The following is a 27734-nucleotide window of genomic DNA, read 5'->3' as shown; positions in this document are numbered from 1 at the left end:
GAGGAGACAGACAGTAGTGAGGGCTCCATGACAGTGTGAGGAGACAGACAGTAGTGAGGGCCCCATGACAGTGTGAGGAGACAGACGGCAGTGAGGGCCCCATGACACTGTGAAGGAGACAGATGGTAGTGAGGGCCCCATGACAGTGTGAGGAGACAGATGGCAGTGAGGGCCCCATGACAGTGTGAGGAGACAGACAGTAGTGAGGGCCCCATGACAGTGTGAGGAGACAGACAGTAGTGAGGGCTCCATGACAGTGTGAGGAGACAGACAGTAGTGAGGGCCCCATGACAGTGTGAGGAGACAGACGGCAGTGAGGGCCCCATGACAGTGTGAGGAGACAGACGGCAGTGAGGGCCCCATGACAGTGTGAGGAGACAGACGGCAGTGAGGGCCCCATGACAGTGTGAGGAGACAGACGGCAGTGAGGGCCCCATGACAGTGTGAGGAGACAGAGAGTGGTGAGGGCCCCATGACAGTGTGAGGAGACAGACAGCAGTGAGGGCTGCATGACAGTGTGAAGGAGAGACAGTGGTGATGGCTCACTGATAGTGTGGAAGAGACAGCCGCCAGTGATGGCTCCATGACAGAATGAAGGAAGTAGATGGTATTGAGGGCTCCATTCACAGTGTGATTGAACTACGTGCCACTGAACTGTACTCTTCAGCAAGGTTACAGTGGTAAATGTTTGTATATTTAATCAAAAAAATTTTTTTAATAATTTTAGAAGAGAACTGAGCACCCTGAATCCTACGTAGAACCTTAGTTTGTTGGAACTCTGAGAGTCCTTGAATCTTAGAACCCTGGTGGCCAATCATTCTGACCTTGGAAGCGAATAAATCTAGAACTTTGGAAGTCATCAGCATTTCAAGGTGGACAGGGACTGAGTGGCCATCTAACGACTGGGCCCCCTTACCCTCCCCACTTTATCAAAAAGCCCTAATTGAGGAGTTCCAGGCTAGGAAGTCTATACTTGCTTCCACCCTTCCAAAAAATTCCCAGCATGGATTTCACCTGGGATCTGACCACTCTGCATGAAAGGCAAGGATGCAGGGCAGAGATCTGACCCTCATGTTACTGAACAAACATTTTCCATAAGGTTCTTCTGGTGCCTTCTGACACCTACAGACCAACCATTTAAAGGGGGGAAATTGATCCAAACAATCTTCTTTGCAGTAAACTGAAGTAAGTATTTGAAAATGGTAAAGACAAAAGATTCCTATTTTTAAAATACTTCTTAGTGAAACCAAGTGTTTTAAAGCTAAACAAGTATTTTGAAGATTAAAATATAGGAGAGTAGAATCCTCTCACCACTTTTGTGTATTCTCTCCTTCATTCCACAGTCACTCTCCTTGGTCCTAATAAGTTCTGGACCCTCTGTGCTGGGAGCTGGGGACAGAGAGGCTCCCCCCTCCCCAGCCCCTTCTCCTGTAATCTAGTGTGGGAAAGACACATGCAAGCGATTTGGGATCTGTAATGGGGGTGGTGGTCTTCCCAGGTGGCACTCGTGGTAAAGAACCTGCCTGCCAGTGTAGGAGATGTAAAAGACCTGGGTTCGATCCCTCGGTCAGGAAGAACCCCTGGAGAAGGAAATGGCAACCCACTCCAGTATTCTTGCCTGGAGAATCCCATAGACAGAGGAGCCTGGTGGGTTAAATCCATAGGGTCTCGATGAATCAGACACGACTGATCATACACGCATGCATACAATGGGGGTGGTACCAAGTCCTAAGGAACCATACACAGCCGTGAGTTTTCCTTTCCCCCATCAGAAGAGAGTGGGGGAGCTTCGTAAAGGCGGATGAGAATGGGCATCAGAGAAACAGCAGCTCTCCAGGCAGACAAAGCTGGGAGGGGTCTCCGGGAAGAGGCATGGAGGTGGGAAAACCCACTGGCCAGGTATTTGGTAACTGCTTAAAAACCTAGGGCAGATGACGATGCGAGAGGGGGCAGGCCTGGGAAGGGACAGATGGGGTCACAGCAGGAGGGGACGCCACTACCCAGGAAGGTCTGGACTTCACCCGGGACACAGCAGGGAACCAACAAAGAGTGTTAAGGGGAGAGGGTTCTGGTTGGACCGATAAACAAAAAACTTCTTTCAAACACCAGTATGACAAATGCTAGTCTGGAAAGTGACTATTTGGAGCGGCTGGGACGCCACCAGAGAAAGCCCAGCTTTGTCAGCTCCACGCTTCCCCTTCAGTGTCACGGCTGTCAAACCAGCCCCGAATTAGCTCCAAACGGCCTTCCCAGAGCGCTCAGATCTTCATTTGCATCGTGCACACTTGGAAAGGTGTGAAATCCCTTCTTAAGAGAAATCAAGAAAACAAACCTATACACTTTTTAAAAACTGATTTTCTGAAAAGCAAATTTTCTAGAACTAAATCCTAGGTTTTAAATATCTGATTTTTTTTAAAAGGAAGGCAGGGAGCTTCCCCGGTGGTCCAGTGACTGAGACTCCATGCTCCCAGTGCAAGGGTGTGGGTTCAGTTCCTGGTCAGGAAACTAGATCCCATATTTCACAACTAAGACCTGAAACAGCCAGATGAATAAATAAATAAAAACATTTTTTAAAGGAAGGCATCCTTGCCTGATATTAACAATAGTAATTAAAACTCCCATAGGGGAGTCTGGGGGAGAATGGACACGGATATATGCAGGGCTGAGTCCCTTCGCTGTCCACCTGAAACTATCACAGCATTGTCTGTTAGTGGGTAAAAAAAAAGAATGAACACTGTATGGGCAAGAGCTTAAATCTGGTCCATCATTTAAAACAAAACGAAACAAAAACAAAGCTCCCATCAACTGGGCATCTGCTTTTTGCCAGGCATTTTAGATGCGTTCACAAAACAGCCACAACAAAAACAGTAGCGGCATTTATTGTTACGTGAGTAGCTCTCAGGTCAGGCCCTGTGCTGAGCCCGGGGCTCAGCCTGCCTGGATCAGTCCCTGCCTCACAGAACTCTCCCAATATCAGTCCCATTTTACAGATGAGAAAACTGAGGCTCAGGGAGAAGACATAATATGCTGAAAGCCAGGTGGCTTGGAAGAATGGAGCCACAATCCAAACTCAAGGGGGTCTCTCCAGATCCACATGTTTAAACAGGATCCCACCTGCAGTGGCTTATTCAATCCTCACAACAGCCTACAAAGAAATGTGTGTTGGCCTCACACTGGTTCTTGCCTGGAGAATCCCGGGGACGGGGGAGCCTGGTGGGCTGCCGCCTCTGGGGTCGCTCAGAGTCGGACACGACTGAAGCGACTTAGCAGTTAGCAGCAGCAGCAGATGAATACATTGAGACCCAAGAGAGTAATCACTTCCTCAGTGCTCCCCAGCAGGCATGTGGCCAGGCAGGATAGGGAAGGCAGTCCTGCCCGCTCCAAAGCCGCATGCTCTCCACTGGCTCTTCTCTCACTTCTGGATTTATAAATCATTTAATTTATAAATAATAAGTAACAATATTGAGTGCCGACTGGGTGGCTGTTGCTGTCCATGGTGCTGAAGATGCAACATGACTGAGACAAACAACACAATCCTCGCCTTTGAGGAATGAACCTTCCTAGGAATCAGCAATAAACGAACAAAGAATTAAGTACTAGGTCAGGTGGGGATAACAGATATGGAAAATAATAAAGCCAGGTGAGAGGGACAGGGCACATTGAGATGGGGGCGTGGATCATGTAGGGCCATCAAGAAGGGCTCTCTGGGAAGGTGACCCCTGACAGCCAGGACCTGGGTGACCCCCAGGAAACTACATTCCTACACCAGGTCTCAGTCTCCTCATCTGTAAGGTGGGGATGACAGTACTCAGGATCCAGGCTGTTTGTTTCAGAGCAAACAACATGAATGCACCTTTTAAACTGTAAAGTGCTGTCCAGAAAAAAATCATTGTTCAGCTCTCATACAACCTGTATATGAGGCCTTGTAGCAAAATGTGGCTCTCACATATGAAACATAGAGTGTTGAACCCTCTTGTGTCCTGTCAGCAACTTAAATATGACTTTGTGAATTGGTTCTGATGCTTTAAACTGTTACTCCTGACCACAAATACTAAAACAGACTTGGAAAGGAGGAATCTGCTGATAGAAAGGGCATGGATTCTCTAAATATACAAGGTCATCTTAAAAGTGAAAGTGTAGTCACTCAGTCCGACTCTTTGCGACCCCATGGACTGTAGCCTCCCAGGCTCTTCTGTCCATGGAATTTTCCAGGCAAGAATACTGGAGTGGGTAGCCATTCCCTTCTCTAGGGGATCTTCCTGACCCAGGGATGAAACCTGGGTCTCTTGCACTGCAGGCGGATTCTTTACTGTTTGAGCCACTAGGTATTAAAAAAAGAATTTAAAATTTTTTAAAGAGCCTAGGCCTTGGGTTAGAATCTTGATTCCACTTTTATTCACTATACAATCTCGGGCTAGCTCTCCACCTATCCGAGCTCAGTTCTTTCATCCACAGAGACAGTAACAGCAGACTCTTCAAGGGGTTGTCTTGTCCCTACAGTAGCCATTAACCCCCTGTGGTTATTTAATTTAAATTAATTGCAATGAAATGAAACACAAGAGTCAGTTTCTCAGTCACACTAGCCACCATTCAAGTGCTCAATATCCCCAAGAGACAGGTGGCTGCAGTACTGGACAGCTCAGGGTCTGGCTACTCATCAGCTGGGAGCTGGCTAGAAATGCAGAATCTCTAATTGATACCTACAGGGCATTTCATCCAAAACCAGCAGAGGTGACTTTTTTTTCAGGTGCACATGGAACTTCCCCCAGGATAGATCACATCTTGGGTCACAAATCAAGCCTTAGTAAATTTTTAAAAATTGAAATCATTTCAAGCATCTTTTCCGACCACAATGCTAAAGACTAGATATCAGCTATAGGCAAAAACAACAACAACAACAAACTACAAACTACAAAAAACCCACAAATACATGGAGGCTAGAAATGCAGGATCTCCAGCCCATCTCAGAACCACCAGACTGAGACCTGCATCTCAACCAGATTTCCCGCCACCTCTCCAGGGAATTCTCATGCACCTAGCATCTGAGCAGGGCCGCCTGGGAGAGGCTGGGGTAGGGGTTGGGGGACACTCCACGAGAAGGGGCAAGCTCTGTAAGCCATGGCAAGGATAACAGGACAGGGCAGTTCCCACACCTTCTTTAATTGATGGTCCTAACCTCCAAACCAAACTAGTCACCGAACCTCTGACAAAGGTTGGGCTGAGTCCAGGTGCAGGGGGCAGGCAGAGGAAGGTGGTGTAGACAGAAAAATGGAGTCTCTCAGACATTTGATAAGTGTGTGCACAGGGGGACGGAATATTTCAATTCTGTGCTGGGCAGGATTTTCTGGCTTGTTGACTATTCCTGTTTTGGAATGAAGTCCAACATGAAAATGACATTTTAAAAAACCCACAGACTGATTTCATATCCAAACACATCTCTCCATGTTTGTAGGAAAAAAAAAAAAAAAGCATACTAGCAAGAGAATCTTGCTTCCCCCAACTCTCTAATGGCCAACCAGCTATTTCTCTTCCAACCAACGATTTCTCCCAATGGTTCCACAGCCCACAACCAGCCCTGATGAGGAAAAATGCAGTTCAGGGCAAAGAAGAAGGTTCACAATGGAAAACCCAGCAAAGCCTCAGAGAACAAGTTGTTTTTAACCCTTCGTCTCTCATTGGCACAATCACCAGTCTGGGAGGAAGGCCTCACCATCCTCCTCTAGATGGATGAGGACCCTCAGATGCAGGGCAGGTGAATCACCGGCTCTCCATCTCACACACCTGGGAGGCGGTTGAGTGTCTCCCCTGGTCACAGGCTACCACTTCACCCAGTTCTGCCTCCTTGACATCATGGCATTTTCTTGTTTATGCTCCTGTTGCATGGGAGTCTTGGCTGTTTTGCTCCCCACCATATCCTGGGCATCTAACAGATGCCTTAGACTAGAGGAGGCCCTTGGTAAATGTACGCTGAATGAATGAAGGAGTGCAACCTAATGGCAATAAGAGCTCCAGCCTTGGACTCTTGGACAGCCTGCCCCTTTGAGTTGGAAGGCCTGCACCCCACCCTCCACTTGTCCAAACACTGCCCAGATGCCAAGGTCTCCCTCCTACATGAAGCAACCCCACCTGCCCTACTTGGTCCCCATCCAGCCTCTACGGTCCCCACTGGCCCTGAGGCCCTCCAAGCGCACCCCAGGCCCCATGTCTCCTTGCCAGTCCTTGAAGCTTCCACCAACTCTCTGACTCAGAGCTGCTGCCCCCGCTAATAATGTCCTCCCTGACGTGGACATGGCTGGCTCCCTCCATTCTGGTCTCTGCTCCGGTGCCACTTCATCAGAAGGTGATGTCACACCCTGTCCCCTGATCCCTGATCCCTGATCCTCCCAGCATGTTATAGCCCTGTTTGCCCATGGCCTGTCTTCTGTGTGTTCACTGCTGCATCTTCAGTGCCCAGAATCATACCCTGCACATAAAAAAGGGCTCAGCAAATGTCCACTGAGTAAAGAATCAGGTGCAAATGGGAAAACACACACAGTAATGACGGTGACTGCTGTGAGGTGGTGTTAAAGTAAGACGGCAAACTCCAGACAACAAATATACATAAGACAGTGGTAGAAGCGGGTGTGGTGGGCACATTCCAGCGACCTTCAGGGAAGAGGGGGAGTGTTGATTAATTTTAGACTAAGTTGGATATGCATATTAAACTATTACGAGTAACCATTAAACAAATTGAAAAAGAATGGAGAATTTCCAAACCAGTAGAGGGGAAAAAAAGAAGCTTCCATCAATCCAAACAATAAGCAGAGGAGGGAGACAGAAAGCACAACATGAATGACAGAAATGTTTTATGTCCTAGAAAAGACTAAATAAAGAGTCATTATTTTTTCTATTCACATTATTCAAATCAAAAATCTTTACCAAGGTCCCCCTACACAGAAATGACCAGAACACAGGTCTGATCCTCAAGAGAGTCACAGCTGAAACGGACATCAGACATCGCTACAGGGGATGGACCAATCAGAGGGACTGACACATCTCCTCCACCCAACAAGGCAGCCGTTTGCAGATAGACCAATCAGAGGGACTGACACATCTCCTCCACCCAACAATCGCAGCGTTTGCAGATGGACCAATCAGAGGGACTGACACATCTCCTCCACCCAACAATCGCAGCCGTTTGCAGATGCGTCCACCATTTTTCACCTTGGCCACCAGGAAGCTCAGGCTCAGCACAGCGAGCCCACGTGAGCCCCGGGTGTTGATAGTCTAAGCCAGCCCTCTGAACTGCTCTGATTTCTTTGTCTTAATTCTGGCTCTTAATTTATCACCAACACTCTACCATTTTACCATTCTTACTGTTTTTTATAAACCGTCTCAAATCTTTTCACACAAGATGAGGTATAAATAAGCAAGCAAAAACCCAAACGAACAATGAAACAACGAAACACAAAAAATAAAACTAAGGAAAAACTTTGAGAGAGCCCACACCTTTCAGAGAAATACATCTGTACCTTATTTAAACATTAAAAAAAAAATTTAATATAAGGCAAAGACTTTTAGGATGACAGTCTTAAAAAACCCACAAAACATGTTTGAAATACACACACACACACACACCGCAGTGGGTCTCATTTCATTTCCAAAGCCATTCTGTTGTAAATAGATAATTAGCACTTAAGCACACCTTTCAAGGGGTTTATACATTAACATGAAAATACTATAATTATGGCTGGCCAAAATCGCTTGACTACCACTTAGAATTCTAGATTTTTCATCTTTATTAGAAGTTAATTTTCTTTTAGCCCCTGAAACACAGCTTGGCTTTGTGAGAAATTTTTTTTTGATGAAAAATAGAGAAAGTCAATTTTTTGAATGAATACCAAACCTCTGCTCTCCTCGCCCTCCGATTTTTGATCTGAGCATCAGTCTCCCTCTTTCTGGGCGACCACTTGTTTATCAGTCAAGCTGGCCACTGTGCCTACACACAACCAAAATCCCTTGACACCAACCCATTCCCAAACAGAGACAGCCAGAGATGATGTGAGGCCCAGAGTCAAAAAAAATTTTGTTTTAAATATTCAATCTCTAGTCTATGTAGGAATAGCAACCTCCTGTGTCTGGAGGACGTCTGGATCAGGCCTTTTTATCCAGACTAACAAGCAAATGAGCCAGGATCTGCTTTAAGTCTGCTGGGCACATCCACTGATGACCATTATGAACTCTCTAAAAACTGGAGTCGTGTGTATGTGTGCACTTGGTCGCTCAGTCGTGTCTGACTCATGTAACCCCGAGGGCTGTAGCCCACCAGGCTCCTCAGTCCATGAGATTTTCCAGGCAAGAATACTGGAGTGGTTTGCCATTTCCTCCTCCAGGGAGATCTTCCCTACCCAGGGATCGAACTCCAATCTCCCGCACCGCAGGTGGATTCGTTAACCATCTGAGCCACCAGGGAAGCCCACTTGGTGACAAAGACTTGCCCACCTCGTGCCAGGCCTGCCAGGTTCTGTGGACACCTGTTAACCATCCCCCCGGCCCGCCAGCCCGTCTCTCCCAGCAGCCTCTCCTGTTGATCTCATCTCCACACCGTAGCCGAACCCCCGCCCTGCTCTCTGTCCCTTGGGCCCCCTCCAGGTCCACTCCCAGGTCCCCCTGCCTCTCCTGGGGCCCCAGTGTCCTCCTCCGCCTGCTGTGACCATGCACCACCCAGCAGCCAAAGGAGTCTTTCAAAACACCGAGTCACACCGTTCAGTTCAGTTCAGTCGCTCAATTGTGTCGACTCTGCGACCCCATGGGCCGCAGCATGCCAGGCCTCCCTGTCCATCACCAACTCCCAGAGTTTACTCAAAGTCATGTCCATTGAGTCAGTGATGCCATTCAACCATTTCATCCTCTGTCATCCCCTTCTCCTCCCGCCTTCAATCTTTCCCAGCATCAGGGTCTTTTCAAATGAGTCAGTTTTTCACATCAGGTGGCCAAAGTATTGGAGTTTCAGCTTCAGCGTCAGTCCTTCCAATGAATATTCAGGACTGATTTCCTTTAGGATGGACTGGTTGGATCTCCTTGCTGTCCAAGGGACTCTAAGGCCCCGTGGCATCTTTAACACTTAGGATAAAATTCACACCTTCGCCCCACGCATCAGCAGACCTGGGCCTTCCTCCCTGGCCTCTACCATCTCTGGGCTCAGCCCTGCAGACCTTGCCTGTAAACCAGGCAATTCAGGGCTGGGTCCTCCTCTACTCATGGGACCTCTTTTAGACCATCCTAAACCATCTACTCCGGGAGTTGGTGATGGACAGGGAGGCCTGACATGCTGCAGTCCATGGGGTCGCAAAGAGTCGGACATGACTGAGTGACTGAACTGAACTGAACTGAAACCATCTATATTAAAAAAAAAAAAAAAAAAAAAAACCCTCCCACCTTGATCACTATCACCTCTCCCTGATCGTCTGATTCATTGATCCAATCACCGAAGTGACCTTGCCTATTGACTGCATTGTCAGACCATACATGGGTCCCTGGGCCCTCTGGAAGTAGCTACATCGGTTATCACTAAATCTTCAAGACAAGACAGTGAACACAGCGCCACCCCACCCCACCCAAGACCTGGGATGACTGGGACGCGTGTGGACGCCTCCCCTGTTCTCCCGTGGGAGAGATGGACACTCAGCTCACCCACAGCAGGGCTCAGAGGCCAGAAGGAGTTTGGTCCGAGAGGAGACCCAAGCTGGGGCCCAGGGAGGGGCCTCAGTCGACACATGGTCCAAACGTCATATTTTTTGGATATGGACGTGAACATTCAGCAGGAAAAGCGAGGTTAAGGTCAGAGTCAGAAGGAGGGGCCCAGAACCAGACTCCCAGCTCCACTGAAGGGGCTGCGAACCCTGACCTCAGTCCACATGAAGCCTGTCCGCCCGGACCTGCCAGCCCGCTGAGCCGCTTACACCCTGGTACCGCGGCCAGTCCTGGGAAACCCACTGCACCCCACCACCCTGGCCACATTGGGCAGGACAGCAGGATGGCTCCACCCAAGAAACCCAGAAGGTTTTCAGCCCCACTCGTGGGGTGTGCACACGCCGGGCCAGAGCCACCCCGGTCCTGTCTCTCAGGCCTGATGCTCTGATGCCCACTGTGGGGACAGTCCACGGCCCGGGGCAGGTACTGGGCACAAAGAGACAGATGTGAACATGAAGGTCCGAGGCTCTGGGAAGAAGGGAGCCTTTGCATGAGGTGAAAAACAAAAAAACCAATTTTCTCAGGAATAAGACAAAAGCAGCGACTTGCATAAGCCGCTGTGGCCAGAGCTGCGGGGAGTGGGGAGCGGTAACTTGGCCTCGGCCTCACCCCAGGCCGGGGTTGGGTGGGGGGAAAGAAGAGAAGGGCTGAGGGTGGGCAGTGGGTGGGGAGGTCGTCAACTTCCAGCCGCATCTGAAACGGTTGTTCCCGCAAAGACCAGTTCTGCACTCAGGAGGCATCTCCCGCTCCTGCACGGGGACCCTGAGGCCCCCCCGCTCCTTGCCAAAGCCCCTCGGGTCCACCCGCAGCTCCTATCAGGGGCTCTCGTATCTGATGGCACAGAGGCAAAAAGACGGCGTGGAGCCCTTTCTTCCCCAACCACCCCCGGCCCCTGCCCACGGCCCCGCAGCCTCCCTGCAGCGGCAGATGAGGCAAACACCTAAGAAACCCACCTCGGAACGGCTTCTCTGCTTTCCCTTTCTCTCCCTTCCTCCCTCACAGATTTTAATTAAGGGTTTACTTGCAAAAGACCTAGCTCTGTTTAACTAGATCCTTGGACCCCTTTTATATTGTCTTACACATCATTTTATGGTAGGGCGCCAGTAAAAAGTTAATTATAACTTCTAAGCTCTCCATTTCCAGGCCCTCATCTTCCTCCCTGCCCAATGCTGCTAAGGGTAGAGTCACTTAATTAAGCGACTCCTGGGTGCTCTACAGACCTTTCAGCAGATGCCCGCCAGCACCCCTCAGGGCCAGGGGGGACTCCGAGGACCTGCACTTGACCCAGCTCAGCCTTGACCCTCAAAGGGCTCACAGGTCCTGCAGGAGGATGGGGAGGCTGGCAGGACGGCCCACTTGGGAGCTCAAAGCAGCTCAGTGGTGGCAGAAGTGAGTGACGAGGACGTGGGCAGGACAGACAACAGCAGAGCCCAAATAACAATAGGAGGCCCTGATAGCTTCAGAGGGAAGGGAGCTGGGGTTGAGAGGGTCTCAGTGGAGGCCCGTGCCTTACCACATACCCTCTGGGAGTGGATCTACAGTTTGGGAGTTCAGCTTGACACAGAACAAGTCTAAAATCCTGGTGGACAGCCAGGAGGAGGTGTCTTCTGAGTTGACTGAATAATACACCCTCTGGATCTCAAAGAGAGATCTGGTCCGGGGCAGAGTGGGAGGCGTCTGTGAGTCTGGGTGGGAGCAAGATCGGGGCAGGGGGGGGCCTCATTATCATCTGGACAGAAGGCGGTTGAGAAGCTCAGGGTTGGTCCTGAGCGGAGCCACCATCAGTGAGAAGGAGAACCAGAAACGAAAGGAGAGATGGAAAAGGGGGCGCTAGAGAGAGAAGCTGGAGAAGGAGGCCCCAGGGCGGACAGGGAGGTGGACAGGAGGGGTGAGCGGTCACTCTGAGGCCAGTCCTAGGATCTGAAGCTGGGAGTTCCAGGGGAGGGGAGGGGCTGTGGAGGCTGCAGGCTTCTCCTGGCAGGGGGTGGGGTGCGGAGGAAAACCTGGCACCTGCCAGTCACAGAGAGCGAGCCTTCCAGCATCTCGCGAATCCCCGGTCAGGAACTGACAGTTCTCCAGGGCATGGCTGTCACTCCAATCTGGAAGCAGAAACGGGCCGGTGTTCTTGCCTTGGGGCAGACGCGGGCGGTGTCCAGGCCTCGGGGTTGTCCTGCGCATGGGTGCTCCCGGGCGCTCAGCCTCTGCTCAGCACCCCTGGCTTCCAGAGGGGAGCCCACACACACCCCCGGAATACCTGGCCCTCCCTAGGCCGGGTCCCCAACACCCACTGGCCTCAGTTCCCAGCCTCAGTCTGGAGATGCCCCGCTCGGCCTCTGCCCCTGCGAAGACTCTCCCCAAGTCCCATGTTGTGAGAGCCACAGCTCACACTCTGGTGTCACGGCCCTGCCCTCCTGGAAGCCTCTCTTATGGCTGCTCCCTGCCGCCCCCCATGGCAACCAGCCCTGCCAGGATGCAGGGACCAGCTCACAGCACACTCACCCCGAGTCCATGCCTCTGTCCAGGGCTTCCCCGGGCTGAGGCCCGGTCGGCGCTGGGGGTGAGGCTCGTCCCACCCTCCAGGGGTGGACGGTCTAGGTGGGGCCCAACAGGAGGCATGAAGACACAGGGGCCTCCCTCCAAGGACCACCACCAAGGCCTGAACAGGGAGCCCTGGTGTACGGGGAGGGGGGGTGGGGGGCAGGAACCGACGCAGCCCAGCAGGGCAGGAGGGGGCATGGGGCGTGTAGTTTCACAAGAGCTGCATTCGAGCCAGGGTGGACGAGAAACAGCCAGAGGACAAGAATGAGCCAAGGTCCAGGGTGGGGAACTGGAGTCAACCGGTGTGGCCAGAACAAAATGGCTCGGCCAGCGCTGCGGCTGGTTGGTTGGCAGGTGTGTTTGTGGGGTCTCGGATCAGGGAGAAGCAAGCTTTTTATGACAACAGCTGCCACTCCTCAAGGGCTTCTCCCTGAGTCCGCGATGTACTAAGCATATGACTGTCACTCCTCCCCAGCTCTCTGGGGTAGGTAAATAAATCTTCCCATTTTACAAATGAGGCACAGAGAGGTTGAGCGACTAAGTGAAGGTCACACAGCAAATAAGAGGCTGAAGTGGGGTGAAGACAGGCCTGCTTGACTGCCAGACGGGAGCGCGTAACCTCCCTGCCGCCCCACCTCCCTGCACAGACACGAGTTACTGGGCCAATCGGCCTGCGGGCTCCAGGCTGCCCGTCCATCATCCCGCGATTCCTGCGGATGAGCAAGGGGCTTCCAGCACATTCTTCTCCATCTTCAGTCAACTGTGCTCTTCTTTTCATTCTTTACAGCTGGAAAGCCCATCCTTAGCAATTTTTTAGCTGCTTACTGGGACATTTACAAATCCATCTGGCGGTTCTACTTCATGAATGTATTGGGGATATTAATGGCCCACGGGAAAAGGGATCTGTCAGGGGGCCCTATCACCCCCAACCTAGTGCCCTCTAAAGAACACAGACCCAGACAGAAGCCTGCAAGTGGGCAAAACGCGGACACCCTCACAGCCAGGCCGAGAGCAACCCACCCGACAGCAAATTAGAGACGCGTGAGGGGAGCCGCACATCTCCCCAGTTAGGCACCTAATTTTCTCTTACAAAAGGGTCTTTATTAATTTTTTAAATCTCCTCCTGTCTGTCTGGAGGTGGCTCCTACAATATGATTGTAGGTATTCTCCATGAGATCAACGTGCAGGGAAGAAGCTGGTTATGAATTTCAGATCAGCAGCTTTCTCACTCAGGAGGAGGAAGGGCTGGGCCCGTGGGTCTGAGAGGCAGGCAGGGCCCTGCTGGCTGGGGAAGGGACTCCAGGTGACCTCCTGAGTAGCTGGATGATGCCAGGACTGACCTGGGCCCAGCACCGTCCCCACCCCCATCCTGGGATACGCCACGCATCAGACTCCAGAGAGGCCAACGTTTCTTTAAAAGCAATGGACTTTAGTGTTGTCTTCAGTTAAAGCTACGAGAATAATACATGCTCCCTACAGAAAAATCAGAGGGATAAAAGAAACAGAGAACCACAAAGAAGAAAATAAAAATCCCCCACAGTCCCAGACATCACTTCTGGAACATTCCAGAGCCTCGGCCCTCACTGGCCTTGCGGCCTCCATTCTGCCTTTGCAGTCCAGGCCTTTTTAAAGGTCACTCCCTTCCACAAACCCTCCCGAAGAGCCCAGCTCACCTAGAATCAACCCCAAACTCCTGCCACCGGCCCACGGGGCGTAGCTGCAGTGGTGGAAACCCTCCCGCCGCCTGCCCGCGGGGCCTCTGCAGCCGCTGTGCCCCTGCCTGGAATGTTCCTCCTGCAGGGCTCACTGTCACCTTCATGCCTCACCCAAGGCCACCTCTTCAGGGAGGCCTTCCGTGGCTGCTTCAAGGAGCTCTCCGTCAGCATCACCCAGGGCCAGCGCTCCACAGACCTCATCATGAGAATGGTCCTCTTGCTGCTTCCGGTGGGTCCACCCGTCCGCGGCATCCCCATCATCAGACGCAGTGGCCTCTCCTCACTCCTACCATCACCCACTGCACACTTACCCCATGTTCTCAGAGAGATGCACTGACGGAGGAATGAAGAGCCCCTGCAGTCTTTCCTACGTGTGTGTGTGTGTGTGTGTGTGTGTGTGTGTGTGTGTGTAAGAACCGCCTGCATAGATGAGGTTCTAGGTCAACATTTCTCGGAAACTCCACATACTTTGACACACAAATCATCTACCGCTTCTCCTTGCAATTCAACATGCAGGCTCCGGTCAAATCCCCCAGCCCCCCATGGGACCAACCCATGACCCCTACCTCTACCCCAAGGGGAGCCCCGATCTGGCCAACGCCACCTCCTGGGCTTTGGCCATCTGCACAGCCTTTTACAGATTATAACACTTGAGCGTTTCCTCCAGCCCAATAGAGCCTTAAAACAACTCACCTCCGAAGAGGCAGACAGGGTAAGGGAAGCCTGACCTCCTCCCCATTTAAAATGAGGTCAGAGAGGCTCAGAGAGGTCACCTGACTGCTGCGGTCACCTGACTGCTGCAGTCACCTGGGAGGAAGCTGACCCTGGACATCTGGCCCCAAAAGGCACATCTTTATTTCAAAACAGAGAAATTTCACCATAAAAACAAGAGAGGTGATACAGAGGAGATGATGAGAGCTTGGCTCCAGAGTCCAACCACCTAGGTTTGAATCCCAGCTCTGCCACTTGCTGGCTGTGTGACCTCGGGCAAGTTACTTCACTCCTCTGAGCCTCGGTTTCTCCTCTGTTAAATGGGGATGATAATAGCTCCTGCCTCATCCCCTGACCAAGCGAATCAAATGATTTAAAAATATACATAAAGGGCACCCAGCACACGTGAAGAGTCGATAAACATGAGCTCTTTATAAAACCACACCTCCTGAGTCCGTCTCTCCACCATGATCACCAACCACATCCCTGGGCACGTGAGCCACAAGCCCTCAGAGGGGAGTCCCTTTGCTCAGCGGGCACGCTCCCGAGAAGCCGGCTGCAGTTGGATGCTCTAAACCGTTCCTACTGATGCTCACATGCAAATCGCCCCCTCCCTCCCCTGCCCCGTCCCCCCCCCTGCCCCCGGCCGCCCGTTCAGTCACTCCTCAGCCTCAAGCCCCGCCCAGTCCACTTGAGTGACAAGCACTGACATCTGCAAACTCTTCCAGGCTGCCAAGGGGAGAAGCCCCTTTTGTAAAAGGAAGACCCCTCTGCAAGTTCACCCTTCCCACCTGCCACGATCGGGCAAATAAATCAATCCAACGCCAAGTGCAAATTACCAAGAAAGCCCCCTCCCCCGCAAATTCCCACAGCACCTAGTTCTGACTTCTACTAAGAGGCAGGTAGAGAGATTTTCCTAAAATGGCCATCTCACCAGGCGGGCCTCCCAGGCCCCTGGCTTCCACTCGGCTTCAGAGTCTCTGGGAGGCCTCACGCCCCTTTTCAGGCTCACTGCCTTCATGTTCCCCCAGACCCCCTCCCTCCAGCCCGGACACATAACGCCACCTCTCACGTGTCCCACGAAGGCTCTGGCCTCAGCTATCCCTTTCCCCGCACAAACTCCCCGATTTTCAGGCCAAACCCAGCCCAGCGACAGCTTGTCCCTGAAACCTCCCATCCAGGGGGAGGCCACCCTCAGCACCTGCACTGAGAGCTCACGGCCCCCGGTCACCAGCCCTGGCCACCAGCCCCCCGCCCCGGCCACCCACCCGCCATGGTACATGCAACTGTTGGCTTCATTACTCACTCAGCATGGAGAGGAACACGTTTGGGCCAGGGGTACATCAGAAACAGTCCCCACCTTTGGGAACCTCAGGGCAGGGCCGGGGGCCAGCATCGCCTTTGGTCAGATAAGGATCCAGACAGCGCCCATGCCAAACAGCTGCTCCTCACATCCAACTGGGCAGCAGCGGTAAGGAGCCTACCAAGCGGGCCTGGCAGAGCACATGCCCAGCCACCAGCGACTGCTGCTCTCTGCCGGGGACGTGGACTCTCGGTTCAGCCTCACGTCTCTTTGAGACCCTAGAGCAGGGGGCTAAGAAAGCAGCCTCGGGACTGCCCTGGTGGGCCAGTGGTTAAGAATCTGCCTTGCCATGCAGGGGACACAGGTTAGATTTCCTGATCGGGGAAACCAGGATCCCACATGCCATAGGACAAATAAGCCCAAACACCGCAACTAACCGAAAAGGGGTGAGGCTTCCCAGGGACTAAGACCTGATGCAGCCAAAATCCAGTAAATAAATACTCAAGAGAAAGCCATCTCCGCGAGGGCCCCCTTCCTAGGACCTGGCAAAGGGAGACGCACTGAGGCAGACTCACCTCCTGGAAGAGCGCCCCCCACCCCATCCCAGCCTTCACAGGTTTCAGCCCAAACAGGGGCCTCAATTAGAATTTCCCATTTGAAAGATCAATATTGAAAGCTCCAAGCCTGCCAAGAGGAGGGAAAGGCCTTGCTTGTAAATATTTGTCTCGACTGGCAAAGGCGGGCCTCTCTCGCTGCAGCTACCCGCCTCGCTCCTGGCCCTCTGCTCGCGGAGCTCCCAGCCAACTGCACAGCGGGATGCCCCTGGGGAGGCGCGGGGGACCGTCTGGCGGCCACGAGGGGCTGCGAGGGGAGGTGGGCCGGCCCCGGCCCCACGCCTCCAAGACAGCAGGCCTGCCCACCGGGGCCGTCCAGCAGTCCCCACTGGGGCCGTGGCGGGGAGAGTCGCCGTGAGGTTTCTCTGGATTCCAAGCAAGCAGCTTTTCCCAGGAGGGCACCCCATATTTATGTCTTTCTTATTTTGGAAGAAAGCAAAACCAGAGACAAAACCCTGGGGGTCGTGCTTGCGAATCACGGCCCACCATCTCCCACAGCGTGGGACGGCGCTCGCACTGCTGCCTGTACCAACAGCTGTCCACGGAGGAGCCCACACCGGAACCCCTGGGCTCCTGCTGGGGCCACGGAGGCCAGGAGGGTCCTCTCATTTGGGCAGCGGTCGAGGGTGGCGGGTGTCTGAGCCGGTCTGACCAGCTGAGCACCTGCCTTGGTATCACTGTTCCCAGAGAGTCATTCATTTGTTCACCCACTCAGCCACTGACTCACCCATTCATTCATTCATTCAGTTAGTTATTGGGACTTACCTGGACCAGGTACTGGGGGCTGGACACGCAACCAGACAAAAATGAACCTGGGTTTGCGGAAGGGAGTCTCCCAGGCCGAAAAATATCCCACAAATAGAAAGTCACAGCACAGACACGTGCTGGGGCAGGAGACCTCCCAGGTGTGACGAGATAGTCAGAGGGCTGAGGCCTGGTCCCGGAGGTCAGGGGCTTCCCTGGGGAGGTGGACAGGTGACAGAGGCCGGGGAGGGGCCAGGCAGAGCAGGGAGGAGGGGCGGCGGCAGGGGTCTGGCCCGAGTCTGGCCGCTCCCAGGCGCCACCCCTTCTGGCACCTACCCAGCCACTCGTTGAATTTCTTCACCTCGCTCGGGAGCCCCAGCTCCGTGAAGTCCCCGGCGTGGATCAGCACGTCGCCGTAGGGCATCTGGATGGGGTCCGTCCTTGAGTGGGTGTCAGACACGCAGACAAAGCGGGTGTAGCCGGGCGGCTTGGGGGCGTCATGAGGCACCGGGTCCACCCTGGGGAGAGAGGGGACCGTGGGGTCCAGGGGCCAAAGCGTTGGGAGCCTACAGCGCACGTCCCATCCAGATCGGATCACGTGTGGTCCAGATCACATCCACCCGCATTCAAACCCTGACCCTCCGCTCACCAATCCGGCAGAAGATTTCCCCCTGAGCCTCAGTTTCCCCTCCGTAACACAGGAACCCCCAGGTGTTGTGTGAGGGTTAAAGGAGGTGATGAGTGGAAAGAGCTGACAGGTACAGCCCAGCACGTGGGCCTACGTGCACCTGTGTGATGACCACAATTGACCTGCTGTTTGACAAGCAGTGCCTCTCAACCATTTTTTTTTCCATCATCAGCCTCTAAGGGACCTGATGCTTTTTCTACTCACTCCTCTTGTGAAATTTTAACACCACAGATACTCTGTATATCTGTTCATTTACGATGTGTGTATCTGCGCTTTATAATAAGAGTAAGATTTTGTTCACCCCCAAAAATCCAGGTTTCACCCCCTTGGGGGGTTGCTGTCGGCCCCATGGAGGATGCATGGACTGAGGTCCTCATCCAGTTGGAAGAACTGACTCTGCAGGGCCGTGCAGAGAGAGCATCCAGGGAGAGCCACGTGTGCAGGGCAGGATTTCATGGGAACTTGCAAGATAAAGGCATGAAAGGCAAACAGCAATTTTCCAAACCTATGAGCTGGTCTGATCATGTTGAGAACGAGGGCTTTCCAGGGTCCTGCAGGAAAACAGCTCTGGATTTAGAAGACCCAGATCTGCTGATCGTTGCTAACATATAACCTCAAGAAAATGCCTGGCCTTGGTTTGCTCACCTGTATAATGGAGCTCCGTCCCTCACTAGGCAACGACACAGAACATTTAAAAGCTGTGGCTGTGTAACTGTAAGCTCTCGGTCCCCGGGAGGCCCTGGAAGCCCTCTTGTCTTGCACGTGAGGATACTGAGCCGGTGGCCCGGGTGTCCCAGGGAACAAATGCGGACCGTGGGAAACAACCCCAGCTCCCTGCTCCCAGTTTGCGCACTCCCCGAGAACCCCGGCTCTTGCCTCCTCAGCTGACTGGTTCTGCCAGGCTCAAAACGCTGAAAAACAGCACAATGACATTTCAACGAGCTGCTCTCTCCAAATGAGTATGCCGCTCGAGGAGCTGTGTTTAAATCTAATTATGCGGCAAACCAAAAGCAGTACCATATCAGTTACATAAATACTTTTAAAGACATCTTTCTAATTATCCTTTTTTTTTCAGACAATATACTTCGAAGAAATTTAATTAACACCTTACGAGAGACGTGGGTTCAGCATGCTAATGTGCAGAGAGCACGAGGAAGCTCCATCCGCCCGGCAGCAGCCGCAGCCCCGTGCCAGCATCACCCCGTCACCCGGCCTCCGGGGAAGAGACTTCCAGGGCCCTTTGCTGGGGGTGGTTAAGTCAAGCGAGGACCCCCAGCGGGTCAGAGTTAGGTCCGATCGCGGAAAAGGAAGAATTTCTGAGTCTGATGATGTCCAACAGGAGGGTTCTTGGAGTCCTTTCTCTTCTCTCCATTCTTTCCTTCCGTCCTTCATTCATTCAACAAAACACACCCTGAACGCCTACTCGGTACCAGTTATGAGCTCAGAGCTGGAGAAGTGAATGAACCAGGCCAGGTCCCAGACTGATGGTGGAGACGAGACTTGGCCAGCTAGTAACAATAAAGCCACAAGGTCGCATGGGGCAGCAGAGGGCCTGGGGGCCAGAGAAGGCCCTAGTCTGGCCTGGGGCCCCCTGAACTTGCCAGGAGGAGGTGATGCCTCAACCAGTGGAGAAGCGCAAATCTCCCTCCCAGGAATTCCTGCCACTCCTCTGTCCTCTGGGTCGCTCCCCGCCACCACCCACCATAAGACAGACAAGTCTTGCAGGTAAGAGGCCTGGGAATCCACCTGTCTGCCCCTAACACAGCTGATATTGGAGCAAGGCAGCCAGTCACTACTGGGCTATTGGCCTGGCCCAGTAATTAACATGAGTGAGTCAATCAAACTCATCCATTCATTCATTGGCCTCACATACACCAAGGTTGTAAAGATGCCACAAGGCAGCTGAGACCAAGTCCAAGAGACAAAGAAGGGGGACACGGAGTGAGACACCATCCCCAGAGCCACCTCGGGCCCCAGCAACCCCTCGTCCTGTGCGTCCCTCCGTACAGGAGCCCTGAGCCAGCTGACGCTCCTGCTGCCCACCAGCCAGGAGCACACAAGTTCCACGGGCACTAGGTGGGCTGGGCCTGCTCCTGGAGCCCAGGCTCTTTAATTAACTCCGCTCTTGTTTCTCTTCGCCCTGAGGCTTCTGAGCTCCATGAGGAGGCAAACCTAATAATCCCCAGAGGAAAAAACAAAAACAGACTTTTATTTCCCTGCACTGTCCTCCAGCTATTCGGATTGTAACAAATGCTCAACCTTGAAATAATAACAACAGTAATGATATTGATGATTCCCGCGGGTGGAGAGCTCATTGTGTGCAAAGCACTGTACACGCATCTGCTCTCTTCACCCTCACAGGGGCCGTCTGAGCAGGGCACTCTGCATGTGCCCATTTTATAGATGAGGAAACTGAGGATCAAAAAAAAGGCTGGCTAGGGACTTCCTGGCGGTCCCGTGGTTAAGACCACACCTTCCCATGCAGGGGGTGTGGGTTTGATCCCTGGTCGGGGAGTTAAGATCCCATAGGCCTTGTGGCCAAGAAAGGAAAACATAAAACAGAAGCAATATTCTAACAAATTCAATAAAGCCTTTAAAAATGGTCCACATTAAAAAAAGAATTTTTTTTTTAAAAAAGAAAAGGTTGACTTGCCCAGGATCTCAGCTACGGAAGCTGGTGGAGCTGGAATTTGAAGCCAGTTTTTGGTTCCAGAATTCACACCAAGCTGGACTATTTCCAGGCCTTACTTCATTGCATCCAGTCAATCTATAGACAAATGCTTCTTGAGTCCAGCCTACTAAATACCAAATACCTGCTGGACACCCATGGAGACCTTGTGCAGCTCCTAGAAACCCCACCTGTGTTTCGAAGGGAGGAAAAGAACAAGAATGAGGGTACTGAGGAGGAGACAGCACGCAAAGGGTGGGAGGGCTTGGCAACACCAGCTGAGCCCGAGATCCCGCTGTGCCTGAAGCTGGGCCCAAACCTGGATGTGAGCCAGGACACTCTCCTTTACCCATACGACAGTTTGCAGTCCGGCTAACCCTTGAGTTGTAGCAGCTCGGTGTAGCAAGTAACTGAGGGCTGGAAAGGTTAGTTCCACACCCAGGACCGGGGCTCCTAAGTTATAGAGTAGAATTTGAACCTGGGTCTTCAGAACAGGAATTGGAGCACTTAACCTCATAAAACAGAGGAAAATGGTTATTTCCCAGCCACATTCTTCGGGGGACCAGAGAGAAAGGATGGAAATAAATGTTCCAGGTCTGGGAGGGGGCAAACTCGACTTCTGCAAAGCGTCTACCTGCCGAGATGGCCCCAAGCAAGTCTGTGGCTCTTTCCTTCTTTCTCTGAGACCTGAAACCTGTCACCGCGTCCCCCCAGCTTCCCCCGGGACCTTCCCACAGGAACCCTGGCGGCAGGGAAGATGCAGAATAGAGAACCCAGCCTCCAGCGCCCAGATCCAGGATAGCGTCTGGGCTCAGTGGCCTCCTCACTGTGCCCAAGACCCTCCCAGCCTCCCATCCGGCTCTGTGCGGTGGGGACCACCCACTCTCTTGGAGATGCTGTGAGAACTGGAAACCTGATGCATGCCCCTTGCAGCCTGTGTCCTACGTCCTGGCCCCCTGTCGGTCTCTCCCCTGAGCCACTGACACCCTGGAAGTGCAACTACTGATGCCAAAAACTCACAGAGGCATGGGAGGCAGAGGCCGTCCCACCCCATTATCTCGATTTCTGGGGAAACAGGGCACCCTGAAGGTCAGGGGGCTGGATGGCACAGGACCTGTCTTCAGTGAAGTTCCAAAACCGTGTCCAATCATGTGACTGGGCACCAGCCACGGTTTTTAGAATGAGAGATACCTCTAGTCTCCTTCTCTCCTAGCAGTGGGGAAACGGAGGCCCAGGGGAAGGCAAGGACTGGTTGGTGCTAAGCTGCACGATTGCCTAAGGCTCCTTCCCACCAAGCACTGGCTCTAAGGCAAGCCTGCACCCGGAAGCCCCATGCCTCCCTTCCTCCCCACATCCTGGCTTTGCTTTTGCCGGTCCTCCAAGCCCAGGGGTTATGCCGTCGCCACCAGGAAGCCCTCCTTGATCCCCTCACTCTTCCTGGAGCGTGTGCCTTGCCTAATCCTCGCTCCCTTTTCTTTCCCTCCTCCTGTCCGCCATGCTAGGCTTGGGAGATAGCCCGTGTTGGCGGAGGGGAGGAACGCTTAGAAAGCTCTCCCACGAGTGCATGTATCAGCACAGGCTGAAGCAGTGCCGTGAATGGGAGGCTCTGCATGCCTAGATCTGGGGGAAGGAGGGCAGCCAGAGAGATTTGGCAAGGGATCGGGGAAGGCACTCTGAGGAGATGAGATCCGAAGGATGAGTCCGTGTTAGCAGGACATAGACTAGGGGAGGCAGCCTGTGCAAAGCCTGGAGGCAGGAGGGAGAAAGTAAGGTCCCAGAAAACAGAACTCCACCCGGAGCCCTTGGGGAGAGGTTCAGGGTGGCACTTGAGAACAGACAGAGCCCAGGTGAGGGCCGCCTGCCTGCCGTTCCACCCCAACCCCCACCTCTCCTGGGCTCAAGGCTGACCCTCACTGTCTCCTAGAGACCTCGCAGCACCTGGACAGGCTAGGGGCCAGCGGGCCCCTTCTGAAGCCTCCATCTCACCTAGTGAGGGCATCAGCTCTCCAGCCTTACTCAGTGAGGAGGCCGGGAACCAGGGGACACTCCTGGCCTGGCACAGAGTGATGCCCTCCACCCTGCCACATTCATCAAGGACCCCCACACAGTCTGACGTGCTTGGAGGGTCTTTAAATGATTCCACTAGCATGAGACGGATGGATGGCACCACCGACTCGATGGGCAAGAATCTGGGTGAACCCCGGGAGTTGGGGATGGACAGGGAGGCCTGGCATGCTGCAGGCCATGGGGTCGCAAAGAGTCAGACACGACTGGATGACTGAACTAAACCGAACTGAGTATCCACCAATAGGACTCCTTTTAAAGACAAAGAGGGATTTCCCTGGTGGTCCAGTGGCCAAGACTCAATGCTCCCACCCAGGGAGCCTGGGTTCAGTCAGGGAACTAGACCCCACGTGCGCCAGTGAAGACCCAGCACAGTCAAACAAATAAATAAATATTATAAATAAAAAAGGCCAAAGAGGAGTTGCCACGCCTGGCTCCAGTCTCCTCTAAGGTGGATCCCTATGGTAATCTGTCCCTCCTGCATGGTTCTTGCCTTCTCACTCACTGAGCACCAGGCCAGTGGTCCACCTGCCCCACTCAGGACATAGGGGCCGGTACCTAGAGGGGATCTCCCCAGGGGCAGCACTGCTCAGTCCCCAGGGTGAGGGGGTCTTTGGTCTCAGGGCTCCAAACCCAGAGCCCCAGATCCAGTCATTCATTCTTCAGGCAAAGGCAGCCTGGTTACCACCAGGGTCTCTGGGGGCAACCGCATAAATCACAGGGCTCCATCGGAGGCCACGTTTGGGCTGTCATTGTTGTTATTAAATATAAATTGTGGATTTATTAAATAAGGCCCCTCGCTCCCTCACCCCGAGACAAAGCCCAGGGCGGCGATAAATCACGTGTTGGGAAGTGGCATCTCCCTCGGTGGAGACTTGCCATGGAAACCCACACGCTTCCTCTGCGCGCAGGGTGTGAGTCGGAAGAAGGGGGGTGGGAGACAGCGGCCACCCACCTAGTCCTGCAGGGGCCCGGCTTCACCTGGCTGTGTGCAAAGCTGCATTTCCAAGCCAGGGTGACCCAAGCAGACAATCAGAGAGCACTGGACCAGGAGTCCAGAGCCGGGGCTCGCTGTATGCTCTCCTCGGGAGCCCGGCCAAAATCCCTAACCACCCCCGAGCCCTACTGCCTGAGCCTCAGGAGGGGACCGCACAGAGCAAGCCAGGAGGGATGGAGCGGGGCAGACCAGTGTGAACCTGCTCTGCCCACAACAGCTAAGTGACCGCAAAAAGCCATTAAGCTTTTTCTCCAGGGCACTTAGCGCTACCAGAACCCTACGCTACTGCACTTTCTGACTTTCATGGCACAGCCCACGGGATCATCAGCTCAGTGCAGGTGAGGCTCCATCTGTGGTCACTGCTGAGTCCCGAGCACCTAGTCCAGCAGGCATGGACGCCTGCCGCCAGGCCCCTCTCTACGTGGATCCACATACTTGATGCTCAGCAATACAAGAAGCAGCATTATGTAGGCGGGGAAACAGAGGCACCAAGAGACACATCACAATCAAGCGGCAAAACCAGGACTCAAATCCAGGTGGTCTAGCCTGGAGCCCATGGCAGTGGTTTAGTCGCTAAGTCATGTCCAACCCTTGCGACCCCATGGACTATAGCCCACCAGGCTCCTCTGTCCACAGGATGCTCCAGGCCAGAATACTGCATGCGTGGCCATTTCCTTCTCCAGGGGATCTTTCCAACCCAGGGATGAAACCTGGGTGTCCTGTATTGCAGGCAGACACTTCACCAAATGAGCCACCAAGGATGCCCCCGGAGCCCACATTCCTAACTAACCAGCGTGCTTGGCAACTTGCTCACAGACACCCCGGCTGGGTAAGTGAATGAAGAAATGAACCAATAAGCCAGAGTTGTTAGATGAGGGGACTGACCCCTCTCACCTGGCCATTCACCGTCCTTCCTCTGACACAGCCTGACCCGCAGGGGCCCGCGAGCTTCCTGCCTGGGTTGGAAGTTCCTGGACATTCCCACTACCTTTGGCTCAGACCCTGCGGCAACTTCCCAACTTGCTACCCCTGATCCTGCTTCTCTGGGTCTCAACCTACAAGGCAGTTTCTCCAGAGGGTCCTCCCTCAGCCCCTTGGCTCCCCCAACTCTCCTGACTTCTGTAGCCCTAGCTCTGTTCTGCGACTGGGGCTACCCAGGGGTCCCCTACATGACAGCTCTGTCTGTCTCTACTTGGCTTTATCTGCTGTGCCCAGGCACCCCTCTGAATGGGCATGCACACAGGCACACACACACACACCCCCACCTGCTCCGCCTGAGGGCCTGGGGCTCCCACCCATTCCCAGCATCTGGGGACCTCAGGCACTGTACTTGCAGCCCAGGAGGACCAATTCCATCAACAGAAGAGAAAACCCAGCCCTGGGAAGGCCTCCCCTGGCAGCAGCCATGCCAGGCCTCAAGGTCCCAGAGAGACCAAGGAACAGCGTGCTTGAGACTCAAGGCCTCCCGTCCTGCCCAAATCTGCCAATCTGGTTCCAAACTGGACATTGCAGGGAGTTTCCCAAAGAGAAATCTTGTTCTTGTCCTTCAACTGTTCAGTCGTGTTCAACTCTTTGCGACCCCACGGACTGCAGCCCGCCAGGCTTCCCTGTCCTTCATCTCCCAGAGTTTACTCAAATTCATCATGTCCGCTGAGCCGATGATGCCATCCAACCATCTCATCTTACTGACAATGCCAGCCCTGCAGCCCCCACGGAAATGAGCAGGCACTGCAGGGAAGAGGGAGGTCCCAGTGCTGGGGCCCACCCCCAGGCTGGGTGCCCCCTGCCCTCCAGAGCCCTTGCTCCCACGAATAATCGCTGCACCCACCCTTTACAACAGAAGACTCGTCCTGAGAGAAACACACAGGAACACGAGGCAGTGACCCAGTCACACCACCTCTGGGCCTGGGAGTGGAACTCCCCCGGGCTCCTTCTCGACTCAGGTCACATCCCAGATCCTCCTGTCTCCCTAAACAGGCAGTGGCCAGCACTTCACGTGACCATTGCCCCCCAGAACTAGTGCCCATGGCCCAAGAGGAAGCCGGGCCCTGTGTCCTCGGGGGGAAATCTGACCAGCCTGCTGGTCTGGGGACCTGCCCTGGGCCCCACAGCCCAGGAACGTCCCACCACAGCTCTCATCTCCTATATTGTCACTGTAGACTCGTGGGGCTCTCCACTCACCAGGGGCTTGTCAGAGACCCAGACAGACCCAGCACAGGGGCACCCCGAAGAGGCTGAGAGGAGTTTCAACAGTGGAGCGGACAACGCCTAAACTCTCAGAGGAAAGCACGTGAGTACTCCTGTCCACAGACATCACCAGGAAAGGATGCTAAGCATGCAGAACACCCTGGATTGGAGGCAGATGTCAGCTCCGGTGCCTGCCAGGTGTGTGGGGCTCGCGGGGGGTCACCTGTCTGGCCGGACTGATGGACGGGCCAGCGGGGACAAAGGAGGGGGAGACGGAGTGGCACAGGGAGCCGCCCAGGGCCGGGCCAGGAATTTATCCCCCTCTACCCCGTGCCATCGGCTCCTCTCCCAACCGCTGGAAAAGACCCAGGGAGCAGAAAGGTTCTCCTCGTGCGCGGGTCCTGAGTCTGCGCTCTCACTGCAGTCCTACTGCTGGGGCGCCTCTGATATTTTCCATCAGCCCCAAAGGGCAGGTGGCAGAATTCCCCAGTTCTCTGGGGGAAGCCAAGGGGGTCTGGGCAGAAGGAAAGGAGAACAGTCAGTCCACGACCAGGGTCTTGCCCTGTCCTGGTCCTGCAGCAAGTCTCGTCTTGCCCCCTCTCTGTGCCTCAGTCTCCCCATCTGTGCAATGAGGAACAGGAATTAGACCAGGGGGTCAGTAACCCAAACACCAAGGGGGCAGCAGCTGGAACTCAGTGCCCCCCGCCCCACAGACGCTACCACGAGGCCAAATGGGCCTGGGGTTGCCACGACTTTGGGTTTCGTAGAGCAAAGCCAGAAGTCTGGATTTTTACGTGCCATCACGTTGTTTTTCAATGTTTGTAAAACGTCCTCCTGGCCAAAGGAAACAAGACTCTGGGCCAGAGTCAGCCCACAAGACCAGCACACTGCAGCTTCTCCCCCGTCCCTCCCGTCCCGAGCCTCACCATCCACCGCCGTCAACGCGCAGGAGACGGTGGGGTACCCCGAGTCCAGGAGCCCACCCCCAGGCGGCCCTCCCGCTCTCGCCCCCTCCCCCACCCGGGGGGGTGGGGTGTGGATTCCATCAGGGGTGCCCACTTACATCTGCACGTGCGGCGGCTGGAAGCGGCCCTGGTTGATATTGTAGAAGGTGAAGGCCTGGGTGGGGTTGGAGCTGTACTCGTCCACCTCGATGATGAGCCGGCTGTGCTGGTGCCTCCGGGCGGCCATCACGTGGGACTGAGAGAAGGCCATGCCCAGGCCGCAGGGCAGGAGGGCCAGGGCCTCTGCCTTCAGGACGCCGGGGTCCCACCTAGCGCGCCACATGGACCTCCGCGGGCCCCGCGGGCATCTCCCGCCGCCCGGCCCCGAGCCAGACCTGGGAACAGACTGAGGAGACGGAGCAGAACCAGGCGACAGTTAATCTGTTTGGGATTTGCCTTATTTAATGTCAGATGAAGATTTAGAAAGAGGGAGAGGGCGGGGAAGAGGGAAAAAAAAACCCACAGTCGTACAGCTCAAAAACTCATTACAAATCTTTCCAACTCAGCAGTTTGATGAATATACTTTGGTAAAAAGAAAAGGGAAGGGAGGGAGGGGACCAAAAAAAAAAAAATAAAACAAAAACCACAACACCATGGACAGATGCATGCATGGTCCAACATGTTTAAATACTTAAGACTTTTTTTCTGCCTTCAACAAACCACCACCGCCCCCCTCCCACCCCCAGAGCCCATAGGGTGACCGTGAGATGCGGAAGACAATGGCTGGTATTCTGGAAACAGGTAAGGTAAGTTTTACTTTTCAGGATTG

The 27734-nt window shown here is 53.9% G+C and overlaps 1 protein-coding gene and 1 long non-coding RNA gene across 3 annotated transcripts in view; one reads left to right on the top strand and one right to left on the bottom strand.

Annotated features, from left to right (window-relative positions):
- MPPED1 (metallophosphoesterase domain containing 1) overlaps positions 1-27734 on the bottom strand; it is an 83138-nt gene that overhangs the window by 41329 nt on the left and 14075 nt on the right. For both annotated transcript variants that reach the window (XM_061418792.1, XM_061418791.1), the window contains exons 2-3: positions 27025-27311; positions 17694-17875 (exon numbers count right to left, since the gene is read on the bottom strand). In XM_061418792.1, coding sequence (XP_061274776.1) covers positions 17694-17875; positions 27025-27248 — 406 coding nt within the window. In that variant the 5' untranslated portion in view covers positions 27249-27311. The remainder of the gene's footprint in view (positions 1-17693; positions 17876-27024; positions 27312-27734) is intronic.
- LOC133248501 (uncharacterized) lies at positions 426-7630 on the top strand. The gene is made up of 3 exons (XR_009736736.1): positions 426-1185; positions 5563-5752; positions 6923-7630. It is a non-coding gene; the product is annotated as an uncharacterized LOC133248501 (long non-coding RNA).

The sequence above is a fragment of the Bos javanicus genome, chromosome 5 (genome assembly GCF_032452875.1).
Source record: "Bos javanicus breed banteng chromosome 5, ARS-OSU_banteng_1.0, whole genome shotgun sequence".
Classification (NCBI taxonomy): domain Eukaryota; kingdom Metazoa; phylum Chordata; class Mammalia; order Artiodactyla; family Bovidae; genus Bos; species Bos javanicus.
This window is presented reverse-complemented; position numbering and strand designations above follow the sequence as displayed.